General features: G+C 33.0%; 1 protein-coding gene across 3 annotated transcripts in view; it reads right to left on the bottom strand.

The window, feature by feature from the left end:
- Positions 1-21,559, bottom strand: part of LOC133191911 (innexin unc-9-like) — a 69,038-nt gene that overhangs the window by 31,109 nt on the left and 16,370 nt on the right. Inside the window, exon 1 of one of the 3 annotated variants that reach the window (XM_061327669.1) lies at positions 19,474-20,002. The exons of 1 other annotated variant lie outside the window; for it this stretch is intronic. Coding sequence is in view for 1 of the 2 variants with exons in the window: in XM_061327665.1 (XP_061183649.1) it covers positions 5,691-5,884 (194 nt within the window). In the remaining variant the exon portion in view is untranslated. Of the gene's footprint in view, positions 1-5,690; positions 5,900-19,473; positions 20,003-21,559 lie in introns of those variants that run through there. One more of the 3 variants, XM_061327665.1, reaches the window with a different exon arrangement.

Genomic DNA, 21,559 nt, shown 5'->3' with positions numbered 1-21,559 from the left:
TTTAGCTCACCTGAGCTGAAAGCTCAAGTGAGCTTTTCTGATCACATTTTGTCTGTAGTCCGTCTGTCTGTAAACTTTTCACATTTTCAACTTCTTCTCCAAAACCACTGGACCAATTTCAACCAAACTTGTCACAAAGCATCCTTGGGAAAAGGGGGCTCAAGTTTATTCTAATGAAAGGCCACGCCCTCTTCCAAGGGTAGATAATTAAGAATTGGTGAAAATTTGATGTCATTTAAAAAAGATCTTCTCAAGAACCATTGATACCGTTCACAGTAGCTCAGTCGGTAGAGCGCTCGCTTCGTGATCGGTAGGTCGTGAGTTCGAATCTCGGCCGCGACTGACCTAAGTCGATAAAAAATGGGTAGCAACTGTTCCTTCGCCATGCGCTCGGCACTTTGAAGTGAAAGTTGCGGGTCCTTCGGATGAGACCTTAAAAACCGAGGCCCCGTGTCACGGCAGGCGTTGGCACGATAAAGATCCCTCACTGCTCAATGGCCCTGAGTGCCGAGTAAAGGTCAAAATTTGAAGCCCTTCACCGGTATATGGTGACGTCTCTATATGAGTGGAAAATTCTCGAATGGGACGTAAAACAACATACAATCAATCAATCAATCAAGAACCATTGGGCCAGAAAGTTGAATCTTAATAAGTGAAACCTTCATTACATAGTGTAGATTCATGTTTGTTCAAACCATGACCCCCGGGGGTAGGGTGGGACCACAATGGGGAATCAAAGTTTTAGATGGAATATATAGAAAAAAATCTTTAAAAATCTTCTTCTCCTCAAGAACAAGAAAGCCACGATTAGTCATATTGATATGGAATCATCCTCAGGTAGTGTAGATTCAAGTTTGTTAATTCATGACCCCCGGGGGTAGGGTGGTGCCACAATGGGGGATCAAAGTTTTAAAAAGGAATATATAGGAAAATTCTTTAAAAATCTTCTTCTCAAGAACAACAAAGCCACAATTAGTCATACTGATATGGAATCATCCTCAGGTAGATTCTGTAGATTCAAGTTTGTTTAAATCATGACCTCAGGGGGTAGGGTAGGGCCACAAGGGGGGGTCAAAGTTTTACATAGGAATATATAGAAAAGTTTAAAAAATCTCTTCGAGAACAGGAAAGCCATGATTAGTCATATTGATATGGAAGCATCCCCAATTACTGTAGATGCAAGTTTGTTCAAGGCATCCTCCAGTAGTACGGTGGGGACATAATGGGGGTTCAAAGTTTACAATAGAACATATATAGGAAATATCTTTAAAAATCTTCTTTTCAAGAACAACAAAGCCATGCATATGATTACTCATTATATTGATATGGAATCATCCTCAGGTAGTGTAGATTCAAGTTTGTTCAAATCATGACCCCCTCCCCCCAAGGTAGTGTGGCAGACATCTTTAAAATTCCGTTTTCAAGAACAGCCATGATTAGTTATATGAATATAGAAGCATCCTCAGAAATTTTAGATTCAATTTCATTCAAAACATGGCACCTGGGGTGGGTATGCCTATAGAACAGGCGATCAGAGACTTACATATGAATATATAGAAGAAATCTGCTGACGAAGAACAGCAGGGCCAGGTTAGCGTTGTGGCCCATGGGCCTCTTGTTTCTTTATCTTTTTTTTTTTAAATATAATAATAATAATAATAAATAAAACAATTATTGAGCGCTCCATTTAATAAAAAAACCTAAGGCGCTTAACAATAAAATTATACTAAAATTAATGATTGTACAAGATAGTAATTAAAGCTTTTAAAAAGAATAAGAAAAAGAAAGATGCATAATAATGCAGAAACATGCCAAAAAAAAATAAATTTAATAAAAATAGTAAAATCAAATATTTACATTACAAAAAAAATATTGATCAAATATTAATAACATTAAAGAACATAAAAGATACAAACGAGATAGCCTCATGAATTGATTAGATAAAATAGTATTTGAGATATTTTACATTTATGTTGGTACAAGTCCTATTGAAGTTTCCAATCTTAGTGATCGAGCTGGCTTATAAACTTTTAAGTTCTTGAAGGTATAAAGGAGCACATCCAAACAGGGTGCAGTAGGTACATGTAAGCACCAATATCTTAAATTGTGGTCGATACAGAACCGCAAGCCATGGAGTGCAGCTCTGCCAGGACCGGGGAAATAATTTTTTTTTAAAATCTATAACTTAACCTATGTATTCATATTTGTTCTTAAAATCTATTTTGTCAGACTAATTTTCACGATATGATCGTGTAAGAAAACTATGAAGAAAAATCTGATTTTCACACCTACACATTTTGAAAAAAAGTCTACGTTTCAACAGAAAGTTTTGCTACCTTTCCGAAAAATAATACATATGTCATGTTGTAAATTTTGAATATTCCAAGTAGTAGTAATATTGTAAATTTTGTATTAACTGCAACGCGTTAAATTCAAAATTTAAAACACTTCCGCCATTTACCTGTGATCCCTGAAACCACCAGCAACAGAATGCAAGAGTAACGAAGACAAACCTGGTTTTCTGTGTAAATTAATGATATTCAAAATATTCAAAAGTCGAAGTTGTCATGAATTTGATTTGAAGAACTGTTGGGCGCAGGTTTGGTGCCTGAACAGACATCAAATTATACCCGCGCGATGAGCGAAAGCGGCTGTGATAATCATATTGAACATTTATGATGTGCTACAGAAAGGTGTTGTTTTGTGGAATCGTTATACAATGTGGGTTTTTTTTTCTTTAATTTTGCGGAAAAGTAATATCACTTTGCGGAAAACTGGTGCACCGCTCTGTCCCTACAAGTTTACATGCACACTACATTCCAGTTACAAACATTATATTCTTATCTGGTCGCTAAAAATAATCACATATACATTATAGATACCGGCTTTTGAAATGTTACTACTCTTTGGTGTTAGATATTTATGTAAAACTAAAAGTTTAAAGTAATCTTAATTAGGAACAAACAACGTAGACATTCCTGTAATTATTTATATTTCTCCTAATGATGGACTATTTAAAAGCATATGGGATTTGACAGTATTGACGGAGCACTTTTTAAACAAGGCGAAATCTATAATTAAAACTAGAATTCTTTGTTCGAGAGTTGCTAACCTTGAAAATTAAGGAAACGTGTACTTAGAATTAGAAGTTGCTGGTGCTTACAAACCTACACACGCAATGTCAATTTCTAAATTCTTTCCTTTATATAGACTTCGCAAAAAACTTTAGAAATAATCTCTAAGTTGTAAGCGCTTTTGTAAATATGCAGGAAAAGTATAGAAACAGTTTTTGTATACAAAAAGCATAGGGTAAGATATGCGTTGAGAACAGGAAAGTTATTGGAAATATTCAGTATCTTCACTCATACAATGATACAAAGGCAGCTTCTTCTCTTAATGACAGAAGGAGGGGAAAATCTTTGTGATATTTATTGTTCTTGATCCCCAATTTTCGCTAATTAACGCTCAGAATCCAAGGTTTGTCAGGTGAACACGTCTAGTGCAATCATTATCATCAAAGCCATTCATCCCTCAAAGTGTTTTCAAAACAAACTGATCTTCCTCTAAAAAGCCACCTGCTATGCCTCGTCTACATTGGTTATGTATGTAAGGTGCATTTAGCGTTTATCTGCAATCCTAAAATGGCACTATCGCGATTTTTTTTAATAATACATGTACTCTTGGTAAATGTATTCAAGGAAAAACGGCATTTTTGTATCTCATCGGAGCAAACCACATTATTACATGTCATTTACCTGCACAAAGTTCGAACTGTTACATATAATTATTTTACGAAATTCAAAGAGTTATTTCCCCTTCGCGTTCTCTATTTCTAGCAGTGAGGGTAAATTATTTACATAAATTTAACTCATTTTTAGATACATGTACATCTCAGACATATATATTTGATTTTAATAAAATTTGGGTTCAATAAGATTTCTATCATTATTGCTCTCCTTTTTAATTTTCAATATAACTGTAAAAATTATAGCTACATAAATCTTCTCATCAATATTTAAAAAGGTTACTTTTTCCAATACAACACACATCTGAAGTATGAGGATGGTGCACTGAGGTAAACCTTACAGTGTCTCAAGCGCATAGTCCGACTCTCGAAAAGTGCGAAGTATAACCCCAGCTCTTAAAGACTATAGGAGTCGTGACATTAAAAATGTGTAAAAGAGATTTTAATACAGATTCTTCCAACTATTCTTTTTTCGGAAGAAGCCATATTTTTAATCGTTGATTTAATAATTGAAAAAAGAGGAATACAACACAAGCTTTTGATCTTCATAACATGGATCAAACAAATGCATACATGTACATAAAATGGGGAAAAAATCTCATAAAGTAAGAAATATGACATTGTGTTAAAAAGCATACTCGAATCTTCACTATAATATGTTACTGAAGGGTTTATTACGAAGCAATAGGGATTCTTTTTCGTACTTTAAAGGTTGCACAAAGCAAAACCATACGATATCGCAACTGCATATTGGATATTGTGTTATTTTGTATAGAAACCATGTACCAATATCCACAGCGGTATTAAATCATCGGCAACTGACGAAAAATAATTCTGATTCAATCACAAGAGCAAAGAGCGTAACGTCTTCATATAATTACAAATCATCGCAAAGCCCTTTATTAAAGTCACAATAGACCGAGAACTATAGTCAAAACGGATAAATGTATGCTTGTTCATTGCAAGGGCCAGAGAGGGGTGCTAGCTATGATGAACAAGAGGCCTGATGATATGGCAAGAAAGAAGAAAACACAAGCTGGTCATAATTTTAGCCTGTATAGTTTAATCTCAAGGAAAATGAGTGTGATGTGTTTTGCTATATTTCTTTTTTTAAAAAAAGGATGAAATTACAACGGAAATTTATAATGAATAACTTCTTAGTCTCAATTTATTAAATCTATGAATACTTTCCATTCAAACAATCTCTGAAAATGAATAAAGAGACTAGATGTACATGTACATATATTTGACAAGAAGGACACTAAATCCTCCGCAAACCAGTGTAACTCCAGAAATAAAATTTATGCAATAAATTAAAGGAGAAAGATTTAGTTAACACCACTTCCCTATCCAAGAAAAGTTAAATTTATTGTTCCAGTAGAAACCTTCCTAATTACAGTTTTTTTTCCTTTGACTGGACACGAAAATGGAATCATTTCTGGAGCAAAAATATCTCAATCAGGTTTTTAACAATCTAATATATAGGCTTTCACTAAACATTGTTGACAGAGTGTACACTTAGCATTGTTAACAGAGTGTACACTAGCATTGTTAACAGAGTGTACACTTAGCATTGTTAACAGAGTGTACATGAAGGACATACCTACATGTATATTTCTCAACAAAAACACGCCTCTAAGTAACGAGTAATGAATAAAAGGAAATTACTTGCAATAAGCACTTTTGTCAGCTACAGTAAAGCATGGAAAAGGTGAGACTTCTTTTTACAGATATATGAAATAGTTTACTTCAAAATGACTTTCAAGTACCTGTGACCCCTGCAACTACATGATGCACGTACGACAGCACTAATGCTTCAGAATCTGTGCATTGTGCACTTAAAATATATTGTGGTCATGATGATAAACAATATGAGATACGTACAACTTGTATATGTATATCACGATGACGTCAAAAGGCATCTTAACTATATGGGAAAACTTACAAAGATGCTCCTTCAGAGGTTTCAGGTACTATCGTTTCATGTGCAGAAGGTGTGGAGGAATGTGAAGTAAGATGAATCGTATGCTCCAAACGTTCACCAATTTCCGAACCTCTCCGAAGGGTGCTTCTCCTCCTACCGGAAGTGATAGCAGTGGTCGTTGCAACGTCACTGAAGAAACGGACCATAGAAGGCATGGCGGTCAGTGTTGATGTTCATTCCTCATAAATTTTTAGTTCACACATGAAGTAATTATTGACATTTCACTAGTCCAGTATTTTAAGTTACTTTTGTAATTCTTCACTCCTTACGGGAGAAATTCCTTAATATACTTTTTGCATAAGTTATAGTTAAAAACGTTCACTTGCATGCACAGAACAAATTCGGGTGATATCTCTCCGAATGATTGGGACTCACGATACTGAAATCTGGATATTTTTATTGACGAAAATCCGGATGAACCCTTACGATATCACTGCAGAAAATAGCAAACTATCGGTCAGAGAGCCTCACGAAGTTTGATCGATGCTTGTTATATCTTAAACAGATACATAAACACTTCATTATTTGAAGCCTCTGCTTCTTGTTGATGCTACCCTGGAAATATTTATCAGATTCAATACTTTTTTTTCAAACGGGATAATCATAAATCCCTGGACAGCCACAACGATAGCAAACAAATGCCTCTGCCATTAAACTCCCAGAATAACTCTTTAATATGGCGATCAATTTCATCTTGGGGCGTAGCAAGGACTCTTTCACTGGAGTTCAAACTTTTTGGACAAAATATCTCTGTTTTTCATAGGAGATAAACCCAGCTCATGACCTCTTCATTGACTTCATTCGGAGTGTCGTCATGCTTTTCATCCAAAAACACTCTCTTTCAATTCACATACAGAAAATTCCTTATCAAAATGTTCTTTTAAAAAGTGAATTAAATCGTTCTTTTATCTCAGAACCGGCAGTTGTTTAGAACTTCCTTGTCATTGCACTTGCACTAGTGATGAAAACCAAAGACGCGAAATCAAGGAGTATTTGCAGGAAAGTGAGTTTGTTTACGCAATGATCTCAAATGCATTCGATTACTCTCGAAGATGCAAAGAATTAGACTAGCATGAAAGCAGATGGGGTGGAAATATCTTCTTGAGAATAAATTTGATGAGAATCTGACGACACACTTAAATGCTATGCTTTAGGTCAATTAATCATTTAGGAGGTGAAGGAATTTATTCTTTATCTCTGGTAGCCAGACATCACACTAAGCCATTTAGGTTGTGAAAATATCTTCTTCGTTCGTAGTGGGAACTCCTTGCTGTTCGATTTCTGCATTTTAAAAAGCTTTATTCCTTATTATATAGTTTTTTTTAATATTAAAGGATGGCATCCAAACAGAGAATTGTTGAAATTACAATGCGTGGCACTTAGTTTCTGTCAAATAAAGGGGTTTAATGGCACAAATGTCTATTTATCACAACCATTGGCCCAGTCAAGTTTCCAGAAATATGGAGAGACGCCTCAACAGTTGTATGACGTTGACAGACAATCAATGGATGAAGATATTAAGTGCGCATTGATGACCAAACCTTCTGCGACCAAGCATCATGCACAAATATGGCTCCAACATTAATCATTTGTTGCAAATTCATAATAAATTGAATAATTGTTAAAGTTATTTGTATCCACTGCTTGAATGTTATTCTATAAGGACAGTAAATGAACGGTAACATCAACATCCAGAGTAAGCACAAGATGGAAGACAAAAATTTACAAAGTTACTACATGTATTTTTTTTAATTACATGTGATATGATTTCTTTTTAAGATTACTTTGAATAAAAAATTTTGGTTCTGAACTTCATGTCTTCATGAACTTAAACTGATAAAGTGTACAGTCATGTTGAGTTGCAGTTAGATGGTACTGCTTAAAGTTTAAACGAGGAAAAATAAGTCTTAGACAGTATGTCAATTGCTGTGTTTGATTGAAATAAATGAATCGTTGGAATGTAAAACCATTCAAATATGTTTCAGGGCGCCTTTGCATCTTACCATCTTCTCAATAAAATAACCACTGCATAATATACAAAACTACCATCTTACCATGAAGAAAAACCAAAGCATATAATGCAATGAAATATGGAGATAAGGAACAGTATTCAATCTCAAAGTCCATTGAGACAATACAAATTGGGAGCAGAGCAAACATGGACCTCCAAAAACATCAGAGATGGGATCAGGTGCCATGGAGGAGTGAGCATCCCCTGCCGACCGGTCACACCCGCCGTGTACTCCTTGTCATGATCGGGAAAACGGAAAAATCCGTTGACAATTCAGTGTGTAAATAGAGCCTCTAATGGCCTAACAGTTAGAATGAAAAAACGTTAGTCAGCATTTGACTTCATGATAGGTTGTATTTGCTGACTAGGTCATTGTTTCGACCATAAAACGTACGAAATGATGACTTCAAACGAGACTGTTGATATCCTTTTATCATCAACTTGTTTGACAATAGCTTGCCTCGTTTTAGAAATTGTTCATACGAAGAGCATGCTCTTGCGAATCGAATCAGCTGGGAGACAAAAACCCCATATACAGGTGATAAGGGTATACTAGTATTGCTACATAAGAAGGTTGACGATTGAAAATTAAAGTCATCACATTTATCATAAAGCTTTATTGTTAGGTTACCATTAAAGTCTTTTTCCAGTAAAATATCCAAATATAACAGACTCTATGGTATCTTTTATTTCAAGCTCACTGGGATATATCGAGTCGACATATGAATGGAAGTACATGCAACTATTGTTAATTAATAATATGTCGTTGATACATGTACCTAAAGCCCATAAAGTAATACAGTTGTACTCATTCAGTACATGAACATCATACTGGAAACTCCTAACTACAAACATTCAGGAAAAACCTAATGCTTTGGGATTTGTCAAGAGAATGCTCTGCAGGTGTATTTAGTGTATTTTAGCATGGAGCATATCCATCATGTTTCTATTCTCTGTACTTCAAAGGTTGAAGGACTACGTAGGGTCCTTTTATCAATTTATCAGTCCACTGCACATCGTATAAGTCTCGTAATCACTTGTCGTTTTTAAGTCTGAACAAGAAAGTTCATTACATGGCATTATGTTTATCTATATCTCATTCAAAATCTATCGATGGCCGAGAATTTTAATTTTATGATATACCGTAGATAAGATCGGTACAGGTGTATACACCAGGAATATGACATTTTTACCGACAGTTAAAAAAATTCACGTGTTGTAACCAAACAACGAAATGACCTTCTTGATGGGAAAAATAGTTGCATGCAACGATAAACTTAGTGAAGTTTACCAAATTCTTCATATGTAACACAGCACAACATCCACAAAGTAGCTTTGTTTTCTATAGATAAGTATACTATATATTGGCAAAATCAATGGGGGAGCCCCCCCCCTCCCCCCACCGGTTCCTACGGCCATGGATGTGGGTATAAGAATGCCCCAAGTGAACGCGTTACAAAAGTCTGAACTATCGATCCATTTGTTATGTTCTAAAAAAAAAAATGATTTTGCTAAGGGAAGATAATTTCCTAAATCTGTTCTGTTTCTGTTTTGTTCAGTTTCTTGGATGTGTTTCGTGTTATTTTTGCTAAAACGTTTGATCTGTACAACCTTGAACGGCGACAAAGCTAATAATACGCTTCACAAAGACAACCCAGATTGATATATTTACTAGTACATTTGCCGATAAGATGTTATCACGAAGTACGAAGCATTTTTTGGCCATTATATTTCAATATTTATGTATCTTTCCTTTTTTCCAGACGTATAAGTGATAATGTTTTTGTCATTCGCCACAGGTTTCTTGAAATGATCAGTTCTTGATCGAAGTTAAATGGACATTCCATGAAGTTTATTCACCTGAAATGCTGCACGTCGACAGCCTTTGGTAGAAATGTTTATTGCCTTTTCCTTCATACCGTAGGATCAGAGATTCGTGGAGAAGTTTTTTGATTATATTTATAACAGTACTGAAAATTTACGATACATTTTCGAATTAAAATCTATTTACTAGACTGCAGTGAAAATATGAATGATAAAACTTGTCGTACAACGGATATATAGAAGTCAGGTTGACAAACGCAAATTTTGTTCGTTACAAAAGTTGAAATCTGTGATTTCCTTTCCTCATCAACAGAAACTCATACCGTGCTGTCCGTCTTAAATAAGTTTGTTTGGAGATGCCCCTGCTTCTCAAATTTAATGCCTTGGTTCCTGTCATGTATCTGTATGCTGAATGAATAATATATCCCTAGACGGGTTTATTCTAATTTTAGAAACATTAATGTCATTTCATGCAATATTCTTCCATCACTAGTACAAAGTTTATGATTTATGATCCAACGTGTTTTTTTCTGCTCATATTAATAGAAAAGCATCAAGGCATAAAAACAATTGCTGAGGAGAAATCAGCTTTTCTGTTTTGTTTTCTGACGGCGTGATCAGGTTCTGAAATCGCAGAAATTCCTCCATCCTGTTGCGAGGGTTTCTATTTCACCTGCTCCCAGATAATCCTAATAAATATCGATTTCAGAAAACAGACTGACTAGATATCTCTTTGAAAAGCTAAATCTTGTGTCTGCTGTTGAGAATGTAATCAACAAAGTTTATTTCGCTATGAAAGACAGTAGGCCGTTTACATCAAGTTTCAAAAGATACATTACTTAAATTGTTCCTTCAATGACTATCCGTTATGCAAACGCCCCAAAAATTTCAATATCAGTCATTTTTTGATGTGATGTCTCTCTAAGAATGGCTTAAATATCAAAGGTTTGTGGATTTTATACATTGGGGGAACAAATACGTCCGTTTCCAGTTGGGAAATAAAAGTTTGGCTTTTGATTAACCCGAGGATAATTTTCTTCGATTGCTTTCTACTCTACTCTACATTGGTTCATTGACATATATAAGTACATGTGTAATTACGTATAATTACGAATATTTTTTTTTTAATATTCATGGAATTTTGTCTTTAACTTTCATACATGTGCTTAACCTACATGTTTAATATTATACTATTCTGTGTTATATTATTCTATGTTTCATAATCCTTATGAAAGCTATCTAATAATAAATTGTTTCGGAAAGTAAAATGTCATCATTTTTAAATTGGTTTATTTTTTGCGTCTTAAGAAATGCAATACAGAGCGCAAATTCGAATCCACTGTCCTAGTACTTATTTGAACATTAGCATTAGAGAATCATACATACTTAAATTATTTTCTGATTTTAAAAATGTTACGGAAGAGAAGATCTTTGTAAAATGAAAAATGCAAGGAACATTGGCGCATGTCAAATAACAAGTCAAATTAAAACAGTGTTAAATGCTATCTGAATGTTTGCTTATTACAGAATCAATTTTGATATGATCTTTATATCATTAAAACAAGAAAAATTCCAGTGCATAATTTGTCTTAAATCCAGGAATTGTATAAAATAAAGTCAAAACAACAGAGTGTTTTCTTTATGTACTGTGAACAAGTGCAAAAAACCAATAAACTAGAAAATCGGCTTAAAACTAATGGATGCCCACAACACTTGCTGCTAAGAGGCATGCAGACATAAGAATTTGATTCGCATTCTTCATTAATTATGGAAGGTAAAGGTTGACTTATTTGAAAAAAAGATAATCTGAACATAACTCACAAATAACTATATGATATGGTACTGCCAGCCACGGAACATTTCAAATCACAGGTACTGCCACGGAACATTTCAAATCACAGCTACAAAGGACTGGGAGGGGGAAGGGAGACTTTTTTTGGCGGATTTATTAAAATTCACACACAATTTTTTTTTTTTAAATTGTGTTAAGGGAGTAAGTTTTGCTCCCCCCTCCCCCAACTAATCTTGATTGGCACTTTCAAAATCATTTTACTGGTGAAGATTCCCAAACAATATTAGATCAAAAGAAGACTTTCATGATATACATGTATAATCATAAGCATTATTTAGTTAAGGGCTTGAGAGAATGTTCAGGTTAGGGACCTAGAATTACTTAGTGTTTCATATTTGACCTTAGAAGAACATACATATTTTCTGATCATAAGCCAGTGTACCTAACATGTTATTTTTGATCAATACTTCATAGAAATGGATACAGATAAAAAGATCTTATCTCATAAGGAAGTACACACGGACTAAAGAACGGAAGAGAAAATCGACCATCTTATTTTCCCCGAGCGTTCTTATATTTCGGAAAGTAAAAAATAGTTTTAGCATATTGAAAACATTGTCATAATGCTGAAATACATTACATGTATAATTCTAGTTCTGTTTGACATCTTAATTTGAGAATTGATTTTTAGAATCAGAATCAGGCAAATGTAGCTTTTATTTCAGTTAAATTTGCATATCATTTCCTTACGTATTTTACTGAACATTTGATTAAAATAAATTCAAGACAGGGGCAAAGAGCATTATTTCATCGAGATATATATATATATATATATATATATATATATATATATATATATATATATATATATATATATATATATATATATATATATGTGTGTGTGTAAGAAATGCCTAAATATGAAAAAAGTATCCCCAAAGGACAAAAGTCTTGTTGCAAAGCCCCTGTAACACTTTGGCCAAATCGTTGACAAAAAAACCAAGTCCTCGGTCAGCCAGATGCAGAATATGCTCTCAGTAAACAGCTGTCGCATTAATCATTTCCAGTTTTTTTTTGGTCAAATAATTGTGACATAATTCGATTATTTTCCATGTATTATGTGGCTAAACGTACAAATCCTCTTTTCTATCGTTTAATAGTAAATCTGTTTAGGTCTTTTTGATGCTACATGCGTCATCTTGTATTCTCTTGGGTTTCCAGCAAAGGCTTGTAAATTAAATTAGGCTCCGCTCATTCCGTATTTCATTTGAAACTGGTTATACTACGAAGATTATGAAATATTATTAAAAATTAAGAACCTTTTGAAGAATGTATTTGAATTCTTTGAGGATTTTTTTTTTATTTTGCAGATATTTGATTAAATTTAAGTCTTAGAAGCTTTTGCAAAAAGGTTTAAAGGAAAACAGGAAATTCTTAAATCGTGTTCTGCTTTGTTCATTATAATTATGTATCAGAAGGCATGGTTACATCCCATTCTCAAAAGTCTATTTAAATACTACAAAATATCAGCAAAGCCAACAGGGACGTTTGAAAACAGACAAGATCAGATGCAATGGAGGAGTAAGCATCCCCTTTTGACCGGTCACACTTGTATAATCACAATTTATTCGGTTAAAACAGGTACCTCGATAATATATGAAGTACCAAAATTATTCTGCTATAATTGTTGAATCATGAAACAATAACATACAAAACTGAGATAAAGCTTGGAGGATGTAAAACAGTTGTTAAAAAATAAGTCGGTCAATATATGCGATTTATTGAATACATTCGTGCTGGGAACAAAATCAGGTTAAACGATTTATGAACTCATGACCACAGTTATCTGATTAAATCCATATATTGTATTCCCTTAAAAACAACTTGCTGCTTCAAAATTATCATTTTTGACACTTATTCAAAATTTATTGTAGGCAATATGGGTTTAGTGTCGAGTTAAATCGTTTGAATCATTCATCAAAAAAAGTTTTTGAATGATATAGGGGGTTAATATTTGATAATTCGTCATGGAAAAATTAAGAAATATGTTCAATAATACTGTAAATACTAATCATTTATTTGGATCTCTTCACCATTTTACAATAGTATATAAAGATTACAAGAACATATAGGTGATATAATACATACATGTAGCAATAAATACTTGCGGATTTGGTTAAAATAATGCATACGGAAATAGAAAAGATTAGATGTCTTGAAAAAAAACATGGTGCATGGTTTCCCATTTTTTCCTACTTCGTCTATTCAATAAAAGGGTAGCAGATATGAAAAAAATTCTTCCACGCAGTCCCCCCCCCCCTTCCCCAGCTCCTGTGTGTCTGGAGATTCATTTTTAATCTCAATGTTAATTGTCCTTATTGTCATGTTCATATATTTTATAAACCTTTTTTGTCTCAGTTTTAATTAGTTTTTTTTTAATACAGGTAGATTTCTCCTTATATATTTTTCAACTGTTGCAATATATGGACCCATCTTGAGAGAAATACCTAAAGATAGAATTAAGCAAATAGACGCAAATAAATATAATTATATATTGTACATCTTGGTACAGTCCAACAAAGCAAAAGGATGGTAATTAACCACATCACACACAATGAAGCTTTTTCTTGAGAAGAATTTTTTCCTGGTATCGTAGTGGTTAAGATTAATCATTATTTTATCGATTTGGAAAGTTTATATTTGCTTCAAGGGCAGCATTTTCCCTAAAGTCAACTGCCTGATTCGGATTTCTGTTTAGACAATCTGTCAAAACGGGTTCATTTTGTCTGTGATTACGACGAGCAAGGCATCCTTGGTCCTCATCTAAAACCGTGCTCCGATCGTAAGAGTTTTTAATAGCCGTTTTATATCCATATTTGTTGTAATAACAGACGCACATTATGTACATTGGATAATGCGATTACAAATAACTTAAGTGAGGCTAAAAAGGATGCAACATCGAACAATTTGGCGTAAAATCCAGGCAATCAAAGCTACATCAATGGCATCCACATGCGTAATCGTCTTAAAACTTCAGTTTAATGTTCCGTACTCAAACAAGTTGCTATAAAATTGCTGTCGCAGTTTTCTTGCATGTTAAGGCGAATGACGATAAACTTAGAGGCTTAAACCATGACAACATTAAAACAAATTGTCAACGTATTCTTGAAATGAGATAATTTCAAAGTTATTGCTAAAGAATATTACGTTGATCCGCTAATGAAGCATTTTTACATGAATTTAAAGACGCAAATGATATTTGTTTTTGTAAAAATAAAAAAAAAAACTTTCTATAAAGTGTCTTCGATATCAAAGTAATAAATACCTGCATCAATGAAAGTTATGTTTGCAATCATTCATCATCCTTGTGTCATATTGCAAATTTTGAATTCAACGGGCGGGGTGACAGTAAGTACCAAATTTTACACTATAGTTGTCATAAATTTAAATTTTGTATTTACTGCCACCCAGTAGATTCAGAATTTAATTACCATATGACTTTTGTAAATATTTTTACATACATCTACACTGATAAAGAGGATTCGCCAGATTGTGAAATTAATAAAGAGAGAGAGGGAGAGGTGCTCATCTGTTTTCTTTATGACAGAACCAATATGTTATGAAGTGCTTGTACACTCGTAAGTGAATTTTTCACAAATCATTCAAAATATTTGCATTTCTTTAGCTTATTTTCAGATTTGTTAGATAGAATTAACGTAATGAGAGCATTTTTGGTGGACAACACTATCTGGTTATTAAAGTCTCTTTAGAAAGTAAATCTATATCCACATTAACCTAGTACTAAGTTGTATATGTAATATTTCAAAATCAATTTTCTTTTTTTTTTTAAATAATATTTTTTATTTAAAAAGAGGGTTTTAAAAGTGCAAGGCAAGAAAATGAAATGAATCACATCTTCTCATTGTACTTGAACATGCATAAATTCTTGAAAGAATTGATCCCACAAATCATCCTGGAGTGCAAAACACAAATATCTCAAATGCCTTCGTAATGCATCTAAATGCATCCATAAGATTTATTGGAGTTTCAATTAGCTATTTGCTAAACTCAAACAACTGATGCTTACCAACCCTGTTACGGCCGGGGCATGCAGGAGTTATCGCTCTTGGATCAAGATCGATTTATGATTTCAACGTATTTTTCATCATCAGTCATAAATATAAACACTCTCTTAGTAAAAAGGGCAAATGTAAAATAAATAAATAAATAAATAATATCTAAAAAGGAGGAAAATTTCATATTAATCATGACGAAAAAACCAATTTTTTTTCTCAGCATTTATGAACATGATGACGATTAATGTTTTCATCAAGTCAGCATCAGATATACCGGCATCGCAACCTTAACTACTGATCTCAATTAACAAGACAGCTTGGACCAAGAGTTTCCGAGAAATCAGTAAGACCCTGCTCATAATAAAATATGCTTATAATAAAACATGCCATAAACAATTACAGTTGCTGAAAAATATTTAAGAGTAGTGATTAAGACCCAAAAAGTCTTTTTAGGGTAGATGAAAAATGATCTCACTAATAAAAAGTCATAAGATCTTCAATACATTATATCAGTGATCGCTTTTGAAGCGGTTGGTCCCTTACATAACGATTGTTTATGATGACAGACTCTTATCCTTGAAACTGCATTCCTAAAGCCTTGGAAGACATCAGATCTGCCAATCTATCAACACAATTTAAAGTTTCAAAATGTTATCATAAACAGACGACATATGTAAAACGCATTAAAGGTAAATTACAGTTTGCTCTGTCATAAAAACTGCCAAACGACAAACAGGCGTGAATAAAAACCACCTCTAAACAGCTTTTAAACAAAGTGAAACATATGTAGGGGGATTATGAAACATTAACGTTCGTGCAAACTTACAATATAGATGCCTCTGCCAAAGATGTCAAGATTATCTAGTTCAGAAGTATTAAGCAATCTTGTTACAAATGAAAGGCATTTGATTTATTTTGATTTGTCAACAAAATTGGATAAATTCCCAAGCATAATGGAAAACGTAATACTTTTTATAATAGATAACTTTATTCTGAAATGCTTTGGACAAAAACAAAGATGTGTTCAAACGGATTTTAGAACGCACATGTAATTGTTGTTAAAAGATTGTTACCAACATTGTTTCATTACTTTGAAGACATGTGCTTAAATCTACAATTCAAATCACGATAACTAGTTTTTGTAAGTCTTTTTAGTAATTTTGGTGAAATTTTACCCAGCTGAGCAGGCATTGCAGGTGGCATTAAAGATATAAAACATGAATAAGCTGGAGTCAAATAATAGAATAAGTTTCTTTTTGGCCAATTAAATTCAGTTTTAATGAAGCATACTAAGAGAATTGGCTGCATTTAATTTTTAGATGCTGGCGTTTTTACAAAATCAAGTTAAAAGAGATATTTTCTTTTTTGTTCATGTTGTCTGATTACAATTCAGACTTACACATTTTCTCTTCTACCCTGAATGGTAATTCTAAAGCATTTGACAGATAATTTTTCACTAAACCACTATTCAGTTCTTAGAATGCAATAACAGGAAAACAAGCCAAGAGGAACAACCACGACGGTAAATGAAAAAAAAAATGTATTCACATTAATGATTACATAATTTAATCATCTTTCATTTTTATTAATCTTCTTTCCAGCTAAATATCTGAATTCCGGATTTTAGCTTTCCTCAGGCAAACACGACATTGATTTACGCGACTTAACAAATGTGAAGGTAAATGAAGGAAGACAGATCGGAAGTACAAATTTTTAAAATTGATTGAAAATAGCTTCTTTAGTTTCCGTTGTCAGCTAGGTTATGTTCTGTGGGGCCGTTACATGAATACGATTTAATAGGAACAATTAATGTCACAATCTGTCGACGGTTCCTACGTGTCTCGGCCTATTATGAAAATTCACCAGCATGCCCCCGTGTAATGTTTAGATTACCGTACAAAAATCAATTTTCAGATCATCTTCTTCTTTTTCTTAGACAACTGACTTCCGGTCACATTTTCCGATAACCTTCATCGGATATGCATGCCTAAAGCTTAAGTCTACTATATGAATAATGTATTTATAATATTTATTACTTCGAGACGAAAATTGCATAATAAGGGTTTCGATACAACAAAGTCAATGAAGGTATTTTTTAATAGAAAAATGTAAATTCATTAAATGAAATAACAGCCGTAAAACAAACAAGGCTGCAACAAATCTCAGACTAAGAAGATGACCAAATTTGGACAAGACATCAATTATATAATCAGTAAACCTTTTGAATCACTCAAAATGATTCATAATTCGCAATGAATCATAAGAAGATTCAATAAAAAAAAATGAAAAACATGGGTGCACATAAGGTACATATGGTTCGATTTTGAAACCCACGTGTTTCATAGGAAAGTTGCCTAGGTCCTTCAGTTGGGTTGGTCAAACTAAAAACCAGGTACAGATTCCTTAATAATTCAAGAATATATCCGTGTAATAATCGAAAAATCGATGTCTTTAACAAAGAAATCCCGTGGTTCTAAGTACTGGTCAAAAAGCACACAAAGTCATGAAGCTTTTATACAAATTCAACATCCATCCTGACTATAAATTTTATTGTACGTATGCGTGTCATGAATTTTCAAGTAACGTCAGGGAATTGTGCAAAATTGCCTGCTCATAAATTTAATAGACTTCTGATACGAACTAATTAATGGGCAGTAATAAGGTGAATACCAATAATTTGCCAAAGTTTAGGAGAGACGTAGAGATAAAGGCTTAGACATAAATATTCTACAAAAGTATACATAATCATGAGAATTATGAGTGAATGCTTCATTGAAAATGAGAATATTATGACGCACAGGGAGATCGTATTGAATGAATTATGGGGAACTTGAGTGTTCCTTTGGTAATCAACCTTACCACATGCAATTGATGTAAAAATCATTCGTTCGAATTTTTTCGGTAATTGAGAAACATATGATTTAGATTGAATGACAATTCGAAATTAAAAAAAAGTTAAACTACTTCTATTTAATGTTTGATAAAGATCAAGGTTGAAGCCTGCTATTTTTAACTTCTATATTATTCTTTCAAAAATTGTTTATAGAACCACATGCCACCTTTTCGAAATAGCTCAAGCAGCAACTTCTCAGCATTAACAATTAATGGATGTCGAAATATTACGGTAACCGATAAGATTATCCGAAGACGGTAGTCCATATGTCATGGTATATCGCTTCTTCCAAAAAAATATTTTTTAAAAAGTCTCCGCGATTTTTCTCCACATGGAAAAATACGCTGGTAAAGCAATGTTAAAGCTTTATCAATGAATTATTCCTTGTATTATCTTTTTTATTACATTTTTCTTTTTGTTTCCCTAGATTGTGGATGCACCATTTTTGCGGGGCAGGTATGTGATTATTATCGGAATTGACGTTTTTGTGTTAATGCAAAATTACTAAAGATAAAAAAAATATTTTCGAATATTTTTTGGATACATGTTGTTTTAAAGAATAATATTACGTCATATTTTTATCAGAATTTGATAACAGTATTTTATTTATACTGTTCAGCTATTTTTTTTAAATAAAAAATAATGCTCAGAATTTAATCTTTATCTGTATAAGTACATGTATTGCTTTTGATAATACAGAACTTTTTTTTATAAGTACATGTATCTATTCTAGTTTTTTTTTAATTTGTAGAGCAAAAACAGATGTAACATTGTAACTTTTATTTAAACATCGTCTTTTATGTGATGGATTTCAATTTTGTTTATTTAAAAATTTTAAAATATAAGCCATGGTAAGGACCATGAGAATTTATGTCATTTGAAGTTTTCCATTAAAATTTTTATATCTTGGTCTACATGTCATTAATAGAGTTTTTTTTTTACTCATTTTGATTATAAAGTTATTGTCTTTTGAGAGAAAATTATTGAAAAAAACTTCAATATTCCATACTTCTCCAAATTGTCTCAAATGAAAACTATTGAATTATTAAAGTACTCGTTGTCCTGATAATCTTTTGAATGAATTTTTTTTCCAATTTTAGAAATCCACGTTCATGTATCACACTCTAGAAAACAAAGTGAAACCTCACCTTTTGACCCTGGTCTGAATCAAACGTCACCCACACCAGAAACATACTAAATCCTTCAGGTATAGTCCATAATTATAATATAAAAATCAAAAATCTATATTCCAAGGATATTAGTATTGTTTTTTCTGTACTCGCTGTAAAAAAGGCCAACACGTGTTGAACTAGTTATCCTTGCAAAAAATGCACGCGCGTTGCTTTTGCGGCGACAGCTGCTTTGGAAAATCACCTTTACAACTATACTGCTCACAAACATCCGAGTGGAAGATACATTCAAGCGTTTCATTCAAGTATAACCATAGTTCCTTTTACTTTTAGGCATTTGAAGACACTTAAAATAACTAGAAGGCAAAACCTTATACCCGTTCCCACTTTTTCATTCAATCCCACAAAATTCCATGAGGTTCAAAAGCAAGACGTCAATTGTAATTTTTATCCGGAAGCGGTCGCGTTATTTTGACCCGGAATAATATCTGTTTGCACTAATCAGAGTTACACTCTACACTCATTCATTATTCAGATCATAACTGGTAACGATTTGCGAGACAAAGTACTCTTTCACTACTCAACAACCAGAGGTAAAAATCGAGACATTAGCTACAAACAGTGTTTTTGTTCACATGAAGGGGGGAAAAAGAGATAGGGAAACAGCCTCTACAACTTCTGTTAAAGTAATACCGTAACGAGATAAATCTATTCCTGGAGGGCTTAGAGAGGATGCACCACAAAACTGCACATTCAAAGAATCACGTCTTTAATAGTCTGTTTGTAATCAGAGGTGCGTCTAAGATCTTAATGTTTGTAATGTTTCAATATCTCAATTTCCCTTCGCTAAATCCGTTATCTTATGCTTAGACATGGAATTGGCTTTAAAATTTGAAGATCTGCTTTTAATTCATCAACTTTATATTAAAATCGACAATACGAAAAGTTTGCTTCCTGTTTTTTCATGAAACGTAGCATATTTTAGAGGGTTCATTATGTAAAATCAAATTTAATTTAAATTTATGGATCATATCCTTCTGGTTCATGTTTTATTGAATCTGAAACGTTTAATATAGGCCAATAAATGTAAAATATTAAGTACATAATATATTAAGACTGATAAAAAATATATTTGTTAAAACTTTATTGAACAATATGTAATGTTTAATGTAAAGGGGGATAATTATATTTGATATATTTTTAATCATAAACTCAAAAAATTGAAAAATAAAATATATCAAAAAAGGAAAAGAATTTAATAAAAGGTAATGTTTTCTAAACTCACATTTTGTCCCGAAGGTTGAGTACACTGCACAGTCAGATACGGACAAATTGAACGCACCTTGAATCAGCGTACAACCGAAGTAGCAAAAAAGTCAAAAACACTCTTAAGATGATGAAGCCGGCACGTGGAATGCTTTCAATTTATAACACCTGTGCACAATTTTTACCACTATACATAATAAAAAAATATTCATATTTCCTCCATGTAGATGGTATGCAAATGTTACAGTGATTGGATTTCTGTCGGATCATTGGCCACATTCACTCACTTCGTTTCTTTCATAAAGTTGATCAAGTACCTTTGGGCTTTTAATAAAAAGAGGGAGTCAATATTTGTCCGGCTGTATATATTTACTCACAATGAACAAGGAATCGCAAAAATAGAAGAGATTGCTCCCAGAAATCTGTGATTTAGCTGATATATAACATTTTATGTTCCATGCTTCGATAAATAATACTATATGTCTTTACTATTTGAAAAAGGCAAAGTGAATGCTTTTTGAAGTTTAAGTTCCATAATGCTTCATCATGGTGATTTATACTCGTTTGTTCGTGTAACATTATGCAACAGCATCTATTTGAAATAATATCCTAATGGTTTAAAATGACGCAATTAGTACATAAGTGAACACTTATTTCGACTTTTCAAAACATCTTCCGTTGTACATACGGATAAGCATACACGACATAGCAATTATATATAATAGGCAATTGAAATTTTTAAGAAAGTACTTAGTTAATACAATGAAATTTGTTTTGTCAAAGTTGTAAACAAAGACCATTCTAGGATATTTTAAATCTTTGAAAATGTTTGTTCGAA

This window comes from Saccostrea echinata, unplaced genomic scaffold, assembly GCF_033153115.1.
Source record: "Saccostrea echinata isolate AGI-Se365-2 ecotype Australia unplaced genomic scaffold, CSIRO_AGI_Sech_v1 ptg000025l, whole genome shotgun sequence".
NCBI classification, from domain to species: domain Eukaryota; kingdom Metazoa; phylum Mollusca; class Bivalvia; order Ostreida; family Ostreidae; genus Saccostrea; species Saccostrea echinata.
This window is presented reverse-complemented; position numbering and strand designations above follow the sequence as displayed.